Source organism: Vanellus vanellus, assembly GCF_965231255.1.
Source record: "Vanellus vanellus genome assembly, chromosome: 13".
In the NCBI taxonomy this organism is placed as follows: domain Eukaryota; kingdom Metazoa; phylum Chordata; class Aves; order Charadriiformes; family Charadriidae; genus Vanellus; species Vanellus vanellus.
In genome coordinates this window covers 7,213,378-7,229,957 of record NC_138918.1, presented here as the reverse complement: position 1 = coordinate 7,229,957, position 16,580 = coordinate 7,213,378, and the positions used below count along the sequence as shown (strand labels likewise).

Below are 16,580 nucleotides of genomic sequence, written 5' to 3'. Positions count from 1 at the left end.
CTTCAAGAGAAAAGCGTACTAGAACTGTAAAGAATTAGTAATTAATAATCACAAAGGGCTAAAGAAATTTATATTTCAATCCTTGGAGACAGACCTTGCAGTTCAAATCAATATTAGAATGTCCTCACCACACTTTCTGCACTCACAAGTTGAGAGGGATTTTCATGATAAAGCCGGATCTTGCTGTCATCCTGGCTTTGCATGCAGGAGTCATTATCATGGCTTATTCTGAATGAATAATTCCGCATTCTACCAAGAAAGAAAATGAAAAAAACCAAGCGCAATGAAAGCAAAAGGCAGCCCACCTTGAACCAAGACAACATTTTGTTGCAAGGCTGTCCTTAGCAACCTGAAGCCAAACAGAGCCCCTTTGTGTGAACAGAGAGTAAACTCAAGCAGAGATTATAGTGGCTTGTTTACAGGATCTTATCAGGTGTTTCTAGCAAAAAAAGAGCTTTGAAGGTTGGTGGAAGACTTGCTGTTAAACAAGCACAGTATAGCATTGTCAATCAATATATTTAATAGTCTGCCTATATCGAATTTTGTAAATGCCACAAAAATTCCAGTATCATGCAGGAAGAGCTTAAGTATTTTAGTTTCTTTAAGTCTCCTGTCTTTTAGGACACAAACTGCAACTAGCTTTATAAACCACAGATTTTGGCACAGAAATCCATCTGTGGCGTACTTGAACGTTTATTCAGTGGAGAAGCAGAATTAAAGCTCTATCACTAGATGGCAGTATGGCTTATGACACAGATGCCTCTACCTGATTGTTAGTCTGCTCTGAAAGGCCATGCCTACTCTGGAGAAACACTAACAGAAATTCAGACTGGTTCTAGAACCACGTCAGCATGCTCACCAAGGGAGTCACAAGGATAATTCTGGACACTAGAATCCGGCATTAATGGTGGATGCAATTGTTTTTTAAATTTTATGCAAATCTTGTCAAAGCATTTTCTCACTGAGGAACCAGACTATTGGAAAGTTGACCCCTATCCAGTTACTGAACTTAACATCAAAATTTTCAAGCATCCTGAGAATGACAAGTGATCTGTATATGATACCAAACTGAGCCATTCAAAAATGCAAGTTTAGGTTAGAAATTAAGTTTAAAAAATAAACAGTTGTCACTGTTTAGTGATTTTGTTCCCTGCTGCTTTCCCATCATTTAGGAGGGAGACAACTGTTGTTTGGTACTTTGAAGTAAAGGAACTTCCAGGTGGAAGTTGAGATTTTGAAGTGTTTTCCAGATTTTCCTTCTGATTCTGGAAGGAAAGCTTTAAGAGAAATATGGCTTATTTCAGCTATTATAAAATCCCAGCTGTTAACAACATAGTCTCATTTTCCCAGTTTTACATCAGTGTTGTTTGATTAACAACAGCAAATTTATTGTTGACCAACTCAGGAATAAATAAAACCATTGAAGAGGGACACTGCAGGCTAGATGTAATAAAAGCAGTTAATAGAACAAGTGGATGCGAAGATCTGCTTGTTTTGGAGATCGTGAAGAAATGGCATGTGAGATGTATGTATTTTCTCTGCTACAAAAGTATATCCATTTCTCCTATTAAATGCATCTAAGGCAATATAAACAATTTCAGATTATTGTAAAATATGCAGTGAGATGCTACTGTGAATCATACACATCAGAGCATAGCTGAATTCCCCCAAATGTACTTGTATGCAAAGAAAACTGCCTTTTCTTGTATTTTAAGAAAGGAAATGCATCCTTCTCTGCTTCGCATGTTTTCAAACTCTTTCTGTTCTTGCACAATGAACCTGCATCGGTATTTTCAGTGTCGCACATTATAAACACTGCACTAACGTAAGAAAAATTCACTCAAATACTGGTTTGTCATGTCTGCCTTTGAGGTTCTTTAAGAAAAAATCCTTGTTTGCTCAGCTTACTGGGGTAGCAAATAGCTTATCATCATCACCAGGTAGCTGTCTGTTCCATCTAACTCTTCTGTTCAGGTGAGCTGCAGGAGAAAAGAGTAGAGGAAAAGCCCGAGAGAGTGAAGGAGATGGGAGGGAACTAGTAAACAAGATTTTAAAATATAAGAAAAAGTCAACTGCAAAACAGATGTGCCTTTAACAAAAAGTTGTATCTAAATGTAGTGTTCCCTTTAACAGATATTCAGGAACAACTGCTGAAGGGATTCTATGGAACAGCAGAATTTAACTATGCATGGGGTTTATGTGCACAAATAAAGCAGCAGGCTTTACAAGTGCAATAGATGGAGGTTAACGCACTTCAGGAAAATCGGTGGAGATACAGGGCGATGTGCTGGAGAAACCATTATATCTAAAAGATGGAGGGGTGTCTATTGTTTTAACAGACAGCAGTGAATCAGGATTTCTAGCTATTAATCCCATTTTATATGACCTGGGGCAAACTACATAATCTGTATTTAAAATACAGTTCTATTGCTTTAATCATGGGAGGGCTGGGGAGCAGCAGTCTGGAAAGCAGGATGCATAATAAAGTATGCTGTGTTTATTCCATGCATGCTGAACTCTGAGTAACCCTTGCAGTAGAAGGAGTTCCCCTGGCAGGCCAAGTGGGGAATTTGGCCTTTCTTTAGCTCTGCAGCTTTGTGTATTTGCTTCAGTAACCATTGATAATCCAGATACAGAGATGTTGACATTACAGAAGTAAAGATGCATGAAAATGAGGAAGTGGTGAAATTGCAGTATCTTAAGAAAAAAATAATTGTATATCTTCCATGTTGGAAATAAGAGAAAGTTGTGTTGGCATTTTAAGTAGAATCAGTCTGTTTCAAAATCAAAAGATGTCTTTCAATTTATTGGAATGACCTAGAAAGCTTTCTTTTGAGACATACAAAACACATAACTATTTCTAAATGGGAAATTGTCTTTGTGAAGCTGAAAGTTAACCCATTGCTCAGCACCCATTGCTAGCCTGCTTTTTTCATCATACATATCATGGAGTAAACTCTGCAAGATATTGAAGAAAATACTCTGAGTATCCCAAACTAGAGGGAAAAGGTGAAGGGAGTAGGACTGCTATCAAGGTACAGTTATTACAAGGCATTTGTATATAATGCATTCATGCATTTGAAAACAATCAGATGTTTTAAAAATGTGTTTGTTTTAAAGCAAAGGAAAAATAAATATTTGTGTTTTTTCCAGCATTAACTGGGATTAAAAAAAAATCCAGAAGCAGCGTGGTATGTAAAAATATTATTCCAACACAATATATAAACTTTCTTATATGTAAGCTATGTATGAGCTGGTATGTTGAACAGAGATAATGTAATTCAGCATCTACATTGCAAGTTAGAAATATTTTCTAAGGAGGCAGCTTTAGCTATACATTCAATAAAACCAGGTTGGCCATGGATATGGGAGCAATTTAGACTAGGCATAGTGCTGGGGTTATTTGAGACCCTTACATGTCTCTCTGGATTGCTGTCACTCTCAGCACATTGATTCCTTAAAATAAAGGAAAAACAAGAAAAAGACAAGCTTTTAATGTCTTTGTCACTCGTTGAAATAGTACTTAAAACTAATGAGTTTTTCTTTAAACAGAGTAAGGCAGAAGCAGAGACAAATGGAAAAATCCTGTTTCTGTGCTTCAAAAAAAATTCTTTTGAATGACTCCTTACCAAGGTGAAGGAATCTTTTGTGTTAAATAAATTTGTTCTGCAAAATCCTGAAAACCTTCAATTCCTCTTAGATTCTCAATTCATACAACAAAATACATTGTGTTGCAAGACTAAATAATAGTCTTTTATTAAGTATATAATTGTTGTTAGAAGTCCATAATTTCCTTCCTTATTATCCATGGGCTACACACCAGTAGCCTATGTTTAATTAGCCAATAATGTGAGTAAAATTGAGAACGGCAAATAATTTATCGTATCCGTTTTTTTAAAGAATCTTCCATTTTTAATGTTCCTTATATTATATCCATATAGACTTTGAAAAACTCTCTTCTGTATAGCAGATAGCACTTAAAAACTGATTTATTGTGTTATAACATGATTTGTTTGGGAAGAAAGAGAGCAGCCCTTAGTAGAACTCCTACAGAAAAATAAGTTAAAACATGGTGTTATGTATTGGTCTTTATTGACTTCAGTAAACTTAGTTAAAGGCAAGTTCTGTGCAGCATTTCTCCAGGAAAGCCTAAATCAACATTATGTACATTAAACCATCAGTGGCTTAGTTTCTTAAGTGGAGCAAAATGTTCTATGATTGTTACAGTGCAGCGAATACTGCCTGCTAGCATGCAATCGTAGGGCACTGCAGAAGAGGTATGTGTGAAATAGGAATAACTGTAAAATGTGCAAGGCAGTTCAGTGCATATGAAAATGCAAGCTCTAGGAGTGGTTTCAGCAAGTTGACCAGCTATCCTGAGAGGCCTGCTGCCATCAGAGTCCATGCAAAACCCCAGTTTTTGCTGTAGAAGCAGGATAAGTTTCTGAAACACTGAGTCCTGGCTTCATTCCATGTTCATTCTGCTGCCTTCTAAGCCTAATTTGAATGAATTACTGTACAAATTTTGAAGGTAACTGTAGCTATAGAGAGGAGGCTTCCAGAGCATGATACCTTCCGAATACATTGTGGCTAAGAAAGAATTTGATTTTTTTTTCTTGATGGTGGTGCTGGTGTGTGGTGGTGACAGCCTATTGCATTCAGTTACCATCCCTGCTGTCAGTTCCCACTAATTTTAAATGCAGATACAGTGCATATTCATTTTATCTTGGTATGTAATTATTTTTCCGTCCTTTTGGTGATGACTGAGGATTGTTTATAAGACCACAGCCACATGATGGAAGTCTCCAAATTAGACTAGAAGATAAGCTCCCATTTGGAGCTATGTTGTCCTGATGTGTCAGCAAGTACAATCATATAGGTACTATCAAGTAATAAAATCTTTACAACACATCACATGAACTAGGTAGATAAAGGGGAGATGACTATTGGGTTTTGGCCAGAAAAGTCCAAAAGAGTAGTTGTAATGATTCATGTCTTGGGGGTTGTCAGTTACTAATTTTATTAGAACTATAAACAGAGAATGGCTTGAGAGCAGCCCTGAGGAGAAGGACTTGGGGGTGCTGGTGGATGAGAAGCTCAACATGAGCCAGCAATGTGCACTCACAACCCAGAAAGCCAACCGCATCCTAGGCTGCATCAAAAGCAGCATGGCCAGCAGGGCGAGGGAGGGGATTCTGTCCCTCTACTCCACTCTTGTGAGACCCCACCTGGAGTACTGTGTCCCACTCTGGAGACCCTAACATAAAAGGAATATGGACCTGTTGGAGTGAGTCCAGAGGAGGCCGTGAAGATGATCAGAGGGCTGGAGCACCTCTCCTATGAGGACAGGCTGAGACAGTTGCAGTTGTTCAGCCTGGAGAAGGCTCTGGGGACACCTTATAGCAGCATTCTAGTACTTAAAGGGGGCCTTACAGGAAAGCTGGAGAGGGACTTTTTACAAGGGCATGTAGTGATAGGATGAGGGGGAGTGGTTTCAAAGTGGAAGAGTGTAGATTTAGATTAGATATCAGGAAGAAATTTTTCACTATGAGGGTGGTGAGGCACTGGAACAGATCACCCACGGAAGTTGTGGAGGCCCCATCCCTGTAAGTGTTCAAGGCCAGGTTGGACGGGGCTTTGAGCAACCTGGTCTGGTGGGAGGCATCCCTGACCATGGCAGGGGGGTTGGAATTAGATAATCTTTAAGATCCCATCCAACCTAAATCATTCTATGGTTCTATAGTTACTTTCTATTAGGGACTTCTAGTATAAAGATATGACACACAGAAATATGTAGAGGTAGTATATTTAACACAGTTTACTATTACCAGAAGACTGGACAGATAAGGTTGAATTACATCTTTCATTTTAGCAACTTTTTAAAAATTGTCTGTATTAGACTAAAACCATTGAGGTTCAAAATGTTCCATAGTGGCTTTTAGTCCAAAGGTCATATTTCAAAGAAATCTCTACAGTTTTGTGTGAGCCTAATTGATAGTAGCCAAAATTAGTTTTTCTGTGCATTTTCAGATTACATGAGTCAAAACTGGCATAAAAAAAATCGTCAAGTCTTCTGTTGTAGTCGTTACTAAAACTCAAAGATCAGCTATCAGTCCCAATTACCATTGAATTGGATGCAATTGATAATATTGGGTGTAAATTAAAGAGAAAAATAATGAAGCAAAAAAAAAAGAACAATTAGATTAACAAGAAGTTGCTGGTATCAATCTTACTGTAAAACCAAAACATTAGTTTAAAAGGTGGGGAATGTACCAGTGAAACCTGTTGTTGAGCTGGAAAACGTTATAGGTCCCAGTCACCTCTGTTCCAAAAAGGTTATCTGAAATTGGAGTAAGTGCAGAGGAATACATGGATGATAAGAGGAAGAAAATCTGTCATTGTAGAAGTCTCTAACAGAGTCCAGCATGCTTTAGCCCAATTTATTTACTCTGGAAACAAAGAAGATGTAATTGCTTTCTAAAGGACTTTGGAGTAGACTCAAAGAAAGAAGTTCTACTTAAGAGAAGGGGAAATGCTGGCACAAGTATGAACAGGCTTAGAATAATCATGCATCAATTTAAACTAGAAATTAAAAGAAGGTTTTTACATAACAGGGAGTAAATTGCTTGCTACAGTAACAAAGACAAGAAATTGCGTAGAGTGCTATCCATTCTAGAAGAGACTGAAATGATAACAGAGATGTCCCTCCCAGTTCTTTGTTTTGGTGCTTCTGAGTCCAGGAGTGCTGGTTTGATTTACTTGGGCCTTGGGCTCTGGAGACACAATACGAAATAATGAGTTCAGAGAATTTGTACTGAGCCTTCAGCTTACAGGAAACTTGTTCAGTGAACCTGAACTAGGCACACATCACTAGCTCAATTAGCATGAGTGTATTTCTGCTTTTCCTCTCCAGAGCCTTGTTTACAATTATCAGTTTGGACTTCTTTATTCTTTTAATATAGATCATAAAGTATAACTCAAACCATGATTACAGTGAGAATTTTTCCGTGGCATAGGCACCTCGCACTGATATTCCACCAGCTGCTTGTTCCCTTCTCCATGCCAATACTTCCGTTATGCCAGTACATCTTTGCATCTTTGTGCAATCATGCAAAGAACTGGATCAGAGCATTAATCCAGCTGAAAAATACCTTTTTATTTTGGTATTTTTAATTCAAATCAGGCTCTCGCTCTGGGTGCTACACTGCTGCATAAACGGTTGTGCCAGCGTAAGGCAGGAGGTGGCTCAAGAACAGCTAGGAATCACTTGAGCAATTAAAGCAGCACTGTCATATCCTGAGGCTGCTCTCCATCTCTCTGTGGTTTACAGTAACCGCTAGGCCAATGAAAGGGCTACATGTTGTTGATGATCGTGCTATTGTCTTCCCCTCCTCTCTTGTACCTCCCTGTTGTACTGGCAGGACCTGACCATGCAATTGAGACAGTTCTGAGAACCAAATCAGCTGAAAACTGATGAAACCACCTGAAAACTAAGCACTTGGGTTTTTTTCTTATTTTTTCCCTTAGGTTTAGTTTTCTGTCTTTTTAGTTGCCCAAATGAGACCTCAGCAGTCCAGTTGAGGTAGCACTCAAAGATCAGGAACACCAGTCAGGAGCAGCAGAACCAAATATTTCCTACAGAAGCTATGTCGGCTTGTACAGCTTGAATGAATCACTTGGTTATGTTGCTGTCTGGGAGCTACCTTTCTGGAGATCCAAACAGACTGAAAGTTTTCCTGATAGAGCGTTGTGGCAGGAAATAATCAAATTTCCTTTTAGGGAGTCCCCAAAATACTGGATTTTTTTAAGATCTGTGTCTTCCTCCCCTGCAGATGTTTCTATCTCTGAGCTCTGGTAGGGTTCGTTCTTTCCTGCTTTTTTTAGGCAGATCTTAACCATCAGAACATCACATCTAGGGTAAGGACAGAGTCTGTATTGTGTCTCCTGTAGAAGTCATGTAGAGCTGGCTGGTGCATTTCTGTTAAATATTTGGACTCTGTACAAGGATTAGCTTTCAATAATTCAGCCACATTTTGGTAATTACTTTTTCTACTGCTTATGGGTTTAGAATAGTAACACCTAGTACTATGCTAAATGGATACTTAATAAGGCAACATTATAACAGGACTCCCATGGAACTACATGTTACATTAACACCAAATGAGTTCATTCTGAATTCATTATGAATGATTACTCTGAATACCAAAGGAATTAATAATCATTAGCCATTTACTTTGGAGGGTTGCTGAATAATCATCAGATACAGCTGTTTTAAGAATTTACAAGCTTTCCTGATGAAGTTTCATTCAGAAAGAATCGTTAAGTGTAACTTTCTGCTCACTAGAGAGTTCCTACTTTTATTTTGAACCTGTACTCCTTGTTCAATTGCATTCCAGTTCTAAAAGCACTTCAAAGATAGTCACTCAGCCTAGTTCATCCACTAATGGAATTACTTTCCTTATCTCCATTTTGTCTTTGAGTGTATCTCAGTTGGCTTTATACAACACATCTGAAAGGTTAATCAACTTTAAAGCATGGTAGGAGACATTCAAGGGCAGGGTGACTCCAACATGACAAAAAGAATGCAAAAGCATTCTGTTTATCATTTTGTGGCAAGTAAATTCTGAAAGTAAAGATATCCAAGGCCTTTGATTTGGTTCTTGAAAGTTCCCTCTGTTCCTACCAGCATTTGAAGACTCAGCTGTTTTGCATATCAGAGGTAGCTGAGACAGAGGGAATTAACTGCTCACTTTAGATGAACTTTTCCTTTGGGTATAAGCTTTCACAAGAGTTTTACTTCTTTGACAACTTATTCATGCTAACTGTCTACAACAGCCACACAGTTGCAACTCACATCATCCTGATAAGTTCAAATACAGTGTTGAGCTTTTCTCCATAACTTCTTATTGCAACTGGCGGTTTGATTCCTGCCCATAGTCCCAACAACATACATTCAAATGTGGGGTTTACTATGTGTTGATGTTAGATCAGTGACACAAGTTTCAAAGTTAGGAAAGAACAACTGAATGCATGTTTTTGGATTGTTTGGTGTTTTTTTCCCCACTCAGACAAATTCAGTGTAGAAAGCCTGTGGACCTTAGACCCCGTGGAATAAGGTTATTCCATTTCCTTGCATTCTGTCTTCAAACAGCGCTGCTATATCTAAGCGTGCACACCCTTATTTGTGTTTCTTTGTGACAGCTGAATCCACTCAGTGGGTTTCACAAATGCCAGCAAATAGCATTTGCATGTAAAGTTAGATTAATTAAATTATGTTGAAGTGTTAGTTCAACTGTAGATGATTCACACTGGATTCAGGGGAGCCAGCATTTGGCCTCTGATCTATAATGTTTAATTACATTTGTATGAGACAGTCCTGTGTCTTATTGATTGCCAAGATAGCAATACAAACATATTTGTGTTTAAGCAAAGGCTCATGCTGTATGATGTGTCAGTGATGCCATAAACCAATGCTTAGGAAATCATCTTCATTTAGAACTGTGTCCCAAAATGAAACATATGAAGATAATTGCTTCTATAAATACTGATGTATTTTATATATTATATACATATAAATGATGCATTTAACACGACTCTTATCGAGCTGATTATAACCAGCTTGGGGGGGAATTTTATTTATTTTTTTACAGTTACAGAATGAGAGGATTGGCGATTCATCTTGGACATTCAGCTGTGGCATGGGGCTGGTTGCATGCTCTAACTGAAGTCAGGGGTTTACATTGGTGAGGTGGGGGCTGCCTGGCATACGGGCCCTGACAGTTGGCCACCAGATGGCAGAAACAGTCTCCTATAGAATAATGATATTTTCTTTGACCTACATGAAGAACAGCTGCATCTTTCTCCATCAAAAGTGATAGATAGTGCCAAGTACACTGAAGATAATGGCCACTTTCTGAAAGCTGTTTTCAGCTTTTACACCTGAAGCTTTTTATTCTTGTGTCTTTCTCTGTTACGAGTCTCACCTTGTGCCAGGGAAATATCTTTTATTTTTCCACTGGTTCAGTTATAGCTGTTAATTCAGTTGGATTTGAACTGAGTTCTTTTAAGCAGAAGTATAACATAACCAGCAGTGTGCAGGCTCTATATTGTAGTACTTGGAATGGATTAAATACATGTAATGTATTTAAAATACATGTATACATAGACATAGATAATTTTGTTTTAATTTATTCTTTTTCTACTGGATAATTCTGGAGTTCTCTGCAACATTTAGTTCAATAACTGGCCCACCAAGGATGAAGTGCTGATGTAGAGGTATACAAAAGCAACGTCACATGCTCACAGCTCTGAAGAGGCAGGAAAATAATGAATATTGGTAAATGCAAAGTGTAAGGTCATTAAATGGATGCTGGTTTTAGCTGAAACTGAAGAAATAGGGACTTGGATGGCTAACCTTAGCAATTGTGCAAGTGACTGTAACTTCAGTAAATTCCGAGGGCCTCCATTCCTTCATTCTTGGAATAAACATTGTCCTGACTCAGTATTTGGAAGACTACTTAATTAAATTCTTCATTCTCCAAGGCACTATTGAATTTCATTAAACTAAGGATTTATTTCAGAATAAGGGAGCAGAAACACGGGCTCAAATTCACAATGCACATTAAAAACTCCTCTGCACAGACGGGTACAGATGATGGCACATTTGCTCAAAACTTGTTCTGAACTGATTCTGATCCTGAGCAGCCAGGCAGAGCAAGCACATTCATTAACACTTACCTTTATTGTTTGAATTGTAGGTTGTAACCTACTCTGGGACTCTCATGTACAGTGTAGCGTACAGCTCCTTGGAGGTGAATAAACTCATACCTAGTGTGTGGCAAGAGTGACCCACCCAGTCAAATAGTTATTCATTGGTAATTTACTGTACTACATGCTGGCTCTGTGCCCACCATATTCCCACTGCAGGCAAGCTCTAAGTACTATATAGTTGTTCAGATGTCAGCATTTTTATATCTCATCACAAGAAAGCTGCCAATATAATTTGATCTTTAGAGAGAGAGAGAGAACATAAACGCTCAAGGACTGTTCATATAATCTGATTATCTTTTTCCTGTTTCACAGAACTGTGGCGTTTTTCTTATCCAGTTTGATCTGTCTTCCAAGGTCTATGTGGTGTTACTAGACCAGTGGTATTGTCCCATAAGTTTTATGTAAACAGAAGAGTTTATGGCTTGAGTTCATTTACCTTCTTCACAAGGTTGTGCATGTCTGTCTGGAACACTGAGAGCCTAGTGCAAGATGGAGGCCTTCAGCGCTCAGCTAACCTGAGGACATTCTCACTGGTCACCCAGTCTCCAAAAGCACAGTTGGGGCTGGGCACTGGTTATCTTTCAGTATACACAGAGCCACACGGAGATGGCAACAATCTTAACTAGGGACTTGCTCAGTCAGGTGTGCTAAGCAGCTGTAAAGATTCCCACAGCCCATCTGTGGAACAAGTGTAAAACTCCCTGGGTGACTGAAAGTAAATGGTTGCTCAGAGCTCTTTGCTTCTAAGGACTTGTTTATTATAAGAACATTTAATGTGCCATCCAGACACTGGGCTAATTCCTGGACTTAAGATTTCTTACTGGCTGCATCATCCATTCACTATATCGTAAACTTTGATAGGTCACTTTTTCTCAGTGTTTCAGCTTTCTCACGTATGAAATAGGCTTGATGATGCTTTCCTCTAAATGGTATTCTTGAATCTATGGATGACTGAAATTACTAGAGCTTTTGCCTCTATTGACAGCATAGAGTTTACACTGTTGTAGCTTAAGTGGTATCTACTTAGCTTTACAATACCATAGCAATAAAAACTGAGGCTTCTATGTATGTGAGACCACTTAATTGTTTTCCATGCTAATGCTGTTTTTCTTTATATAGATAAGGCCTAAGCATCTGGGTCCAGCTGATAAAGAAAGTTCCCTTTTCAGTTGTCTGCTCCTGCACAATTGGTCATTGAGTTCAGCAATCTTGGGATTAAGCTGTAGGAGTTTTAATTAACAAACAAATTGTCAAATATGGTTGCAGGACAGTCAGAATCATTTTACAGACACTTTTAAATCAAAAGTGGGAAGGAAACACTGGTGTTGAAACAAGTTTCTCTGTTCCTTCCCTAAATCTTATGTGTTTGTAATTGATACAGATACTGCCAGTTTCATACTTTTCTTCCACATCCCTGTGTTTTGAATGCTAATCACAGGACATGGAGAATATTCACAGAGGGAAGGTATATGGCTCTCTTCTCTTTCAAATATGGAGACATCCTTTTAATTGCATGCAGACAGCAGATGGTACGGCTTTTGTGGCATCATGAACTCCAGCACAATATAGTCAGCCACTGCACAGCATGGTACAATTTAAAGCTGAGTAAATATGGGGAGAGTGAAGGGTTAGGGGTGGAAGGCAGTAATTCTGAGGACAGTTGTCCCATTTTTATTTTACAAATTGACCATGATTTTGTTATGCTTCACTATTGTTCACTTTCTGCATCTGTTCTAGAAAACTGCTTTCCTGCCAGGAACATACAGCAAAATAAATAGTTTTAAAAGGATTGTTGTCGACTTCAAAAACCACATCTCCATTTGAAAGTTTTATGTCTTCTTTCATAAGAAGATGTAAGATTTTGAAGATACTTTCTCTTAGACTTCAGAAGAGGAAGTAGGTAAAAAAAAAAAAACAGAAATAATATAAACTCCGAACTAATAAATATGAGGTAACAAAACATGAGTCATAAACTGACTCAGAATTTTCTGAAGATTTTTCTGGTCAGAAAATTCTTTTCCATTAGAAGTCCCCTTCTCTCCTGATTTAGACTTTTCACATTTCAGTCAGTGTATTATTCTGGAATCCCTCTCATTTTTCCCCTGTAAGGAAAAGTTTTGAAAGTGCAAAAATTTTCCTAAGACAGGAGATGTTTTCCTATTCAAACCCCATATGCCCTGCATATTCTGTATTTGGTTTAAAGGCTGTATAACTTACAGAGAGCAGAGGCTTTGCATGAAAGAAAGCAGCTTAGTAAATAAAATAAAAAATTTAAACAAATCAGAGAGGATTTTTTTCATTGAGTTGCAACATACCCTGACAAGTAATAAGCCATTAAGTATGTATGCATATATAGCAAATATGTTCAAGTTTAATATAATCTTAACCCCCTCTGACAGATACTAATTTAAGGAGTTATTGTGCACACTGCTATGCTGTGACAAAATAGTTGCATACAGGCTGTCTTATTTCTAGCTCCTCTTGCATTTTATGCTATGACATAATCTACATCCAGTCCTGAATCTGTGAGGCTACGTCAAGACACAGCCACTGACCATACGAGAGAGGGCCCGTAGGAGGCAGAATTCGTAAAGAGGCACCGTTCTGTCTCAACTCAGTAGAACAGCTTGCAAACTACACAACACTCTCCAACATGCAGGATTTAGAGCCCAGGCTGAGGGAGTGTACAACTGACTGTGTGAACTAAAAGACAATGTTATCAGTAATAAAACTGTTAGATGTAGCAATCCTTCTAATTTGTATAGTTTTACAGTCATGATATACCATGATTTATGATATTTAACATTTTACTGATTTTCATCCCATTACTGAAGTTTGTCTCATTCTCTGACAGAGTGGAGTATGGATAAGTCTATTAATTGGAAATACAGAAATGGTTACACAGAATGCATTAATTTGAAAGTATACCAAGGAGAGCAGTGGTGGAGTTCAGTGGACCTTTGTCTTCCATGTTTTTAATCACCCAGCCTATGTTTCTGTTCTTCTTCTGATCAGTTTCTTGACTCTAAATAGACATGTTCTTGCATTAGCAGGTGGGATTAAATTAATTGCATTTAAGAAATGGAACCCACTTTGCATACAGAAAAACTTGTTGAACACTGTTATATATTTCTCCAGACTTTTATATCCCGTTCCTTCCCAAATTTATTTCTTTAATTAAACAAAATAAAATTCCAGTCTACAATACCATTTTTACGTAAATCCTAGGAATGTTTTTGTTCAGGTTAAAAATTGTTTGTATCCTCAGCCAGTGGAGCAATGCCAGTACTCAGCAGCTGGAAATTTCCTACCCTGCTATCTGTGTGTGGCAGTGGATTCATTAGGCATAGGACATCTCCTGTGTGCATTCTAAATTACCCAGCAGACTCCCTGAGTTATAACATATGGTTATCTTACATAAATCAGAGCTCTGCTTTTCCAAAATAAGTGTATTTCTTGTACTTTGTGCAAACACTTGCTAAGCAATACAAAGTACTAATTGTCTCTTGATATTAAATAAGGTATGGGAACATGGTACCATGGACTAATCTAATGTACTTTACGTTCATGTAGTGTGAAATATTTCATAATTCTTTTTTCCATGTGGAGATAAGGTAAAGCATGTGCAGGTACAGTAATTTATCAAGAATCATTGTCATTGCCCATACCCTACCAAATTACTTAGGAATCTGTGCAGTTTGTTTCTTATTTTTGTATTTTAACTACTACAGGGTATGCTTCCAAATAGAGGAAGGCTGTGATTTCAGGACACTGTTTTGAAGCCATTTTCTCCATGTTTCATTATAACGTATTTTACCATTATTCCATCCTGAATGCAAAATCAGTGGAATCTTGAAATTTAAAATACATCACTTTGTTTAAATATGCACTAAAACGAAACCTGAACCTTTGTCCTTGATTTCTGCTGATCTCTAGATTATTGTCAGGGACGTATAATTGAATTATAACCTTGATTTTCATACAGGTCAATGGCATCCATGCTGGTGACTCACATAGATCATAAAAGTATATTTCCAAGGGGTGTGGGTATAGGTGGGCTGAACAGCTTGGGCTGGTTTATAAAAACAAAGGCCTCAAGCCATCTGCACTTATCCATTCCTCTTTGTTCCAGCTGCTTTTCTGCTCTACCAGCCGCATCACCAGGGCAACATGGCATTCGCAGGCAAATACGAATTTGAAGGCGATGAGAACTATGATGCCTTTGTGACGAAGATTGGTAAGTATGTCTTGGGGTGTAAGTCTTAAAGATTATAAATTAGTTAAAAATACTTATAAAAAGAAAAAGCTTTTTTTAATGAAATGTGCTGAGATCAACAGGGGCTAAAACTGCTAGGAGTGCTCTGCATTTCAGCAAGGAGATTCAGTTTTCATTCTTCAAGAAGTCCAAGCATCTGCATGTGTAGATTAAGTAGAAGGGAATATTTATATATACTTTGTATCTGTACATTTATTCTGTGTATCTTTTCTTAGGGAAAAAAATGCAAGACCAAAACTTACTATTTTAGCAAATGCATTGATGTACCTATATCTTCCTTTATACCAGTAATTTAAACTCAGATCTTTGATACTGCTGTAAAAAAAAAGAAAAAGAAAAAACCAACAAATCAGATGCTCAGATATCAATGCCTGAGAACAAACATACCATTAGTATGCCTAAATTCAAATACAACTAGTAGGCTATTAAGTTTGATAAACTGTATGTTTCTATTGATTAAGGTCTCCCTAGTGACAAGATTGAAATGGGAAGGAATTGCAAAATAGTCACTGAGGTGGTGCAGAATGGAAATGACTTCACCTGGACACAGCATTTCCCAGGAGGCCGCACCACGACCAACACATTCACAATTGGCAAGGAAGCAGAGATGGAGACAATGGGTGGTAAAAAGTTCAAGGTAAATTAATATAGCTCTTAAGTTCTACACTGTCGCAGTTGTTTTTTAATTTACGGTGCAAATCAAATCTGTCTCAGGGTCATTTTCCTTAAATTGTTTTTTTCACCTGCCATAGCTTAGAAACAAGTAATTTTTCCCCTATTTCTTGATGCCCCTAGCAAAATATCTAAATCTGATTTTAAAGTAAGCTAGAGCTTCAGAACTGTATGTACTAATAAAGAACGAGGGTAGAGTGTCAAGCATCTACTGGTGTCACAGCTTAAGCAAACAAAATGCTCCTTAAAACTCTAAAGAGCTGATTGGCAGCTATGTCATTGTCCAGCACCATACAGCAACTGCAGCACGCTCTGCGGGGAGTGCTATGCCCGTCATGCTTAGCTCTGCCTATGCCCATCAGCAGTGCTCACCTTTTGAAATCACCTGTGCCTGAGCTTTAAACAAAAGATTGTGTAAAGTGAGGGGGGAAAAAATAATCTCTGTATTCTCCTTGCTGTTGGAAGTACAGAGCAAGTTGCAACTGAAGCAGCCTCTAGCGAGACGGAAGATTACACAATATTGACCTGCTCCTGTCATGGACAAAATCTGGATACAAATCCTGCTGTAAAATGGTTGCTTTACTTACCTTATTCATATCTCATCTATTTAAAGGGCTAAGACAGTTTGGGGCAGCTAAACTCTGCGTTTTGAGGTGTTCAGAACCCTACAATAGAAGGCTGGATAAATGCTTTATACATATTGAAGAGACAGGAAAACGAGCAACTGCGTCAGGGAGCTGTGACAAACTGAGAATAGCAATAGCATTGCATGATTTCTAGAATGCTTTTTTAGTCATACCTTTCTGATTATGACAGGAAAAAAAACATGTCTTTGGCTTTGAGAAATCTTTGTGAAACCTAA

General features: G+C 38.0%; 1 protein-coding gene across 4 annotated transcripts in view; it reads left to right on the top strand.

The window, feature by feature from the left end:
* Positions 1–16,580, top strand: part of FABP6 (fatty acid binding protein 6) — a gene marked incomplete at its 5' end in the record, with an annotated part of 46,154 nt that overhangs the window by 27,570 nt on the left and 2,004 nt on the right. For 3 of the 4 annotated variants that reach the window (XM_082489887.1, XM_082489885.1, XM_082489884.1), the window contains 2 exons: positions 14,903–15,007; positions 15,508–15,683. In XM_082489887.1, the coding sequence (XP_082346013.1) occupies positions 14,903–15,007; positions 15,508–15,683 (281 nt within the window). Of the gene's footprint in view, positions 1–12,627; positions 12,671–14,902; positions 15,008–15,507; positions 15,684–16,580 lie in introns of those variants that run through there. The other variant, XM_082489886.1, reaches the window with a different exon arrangement.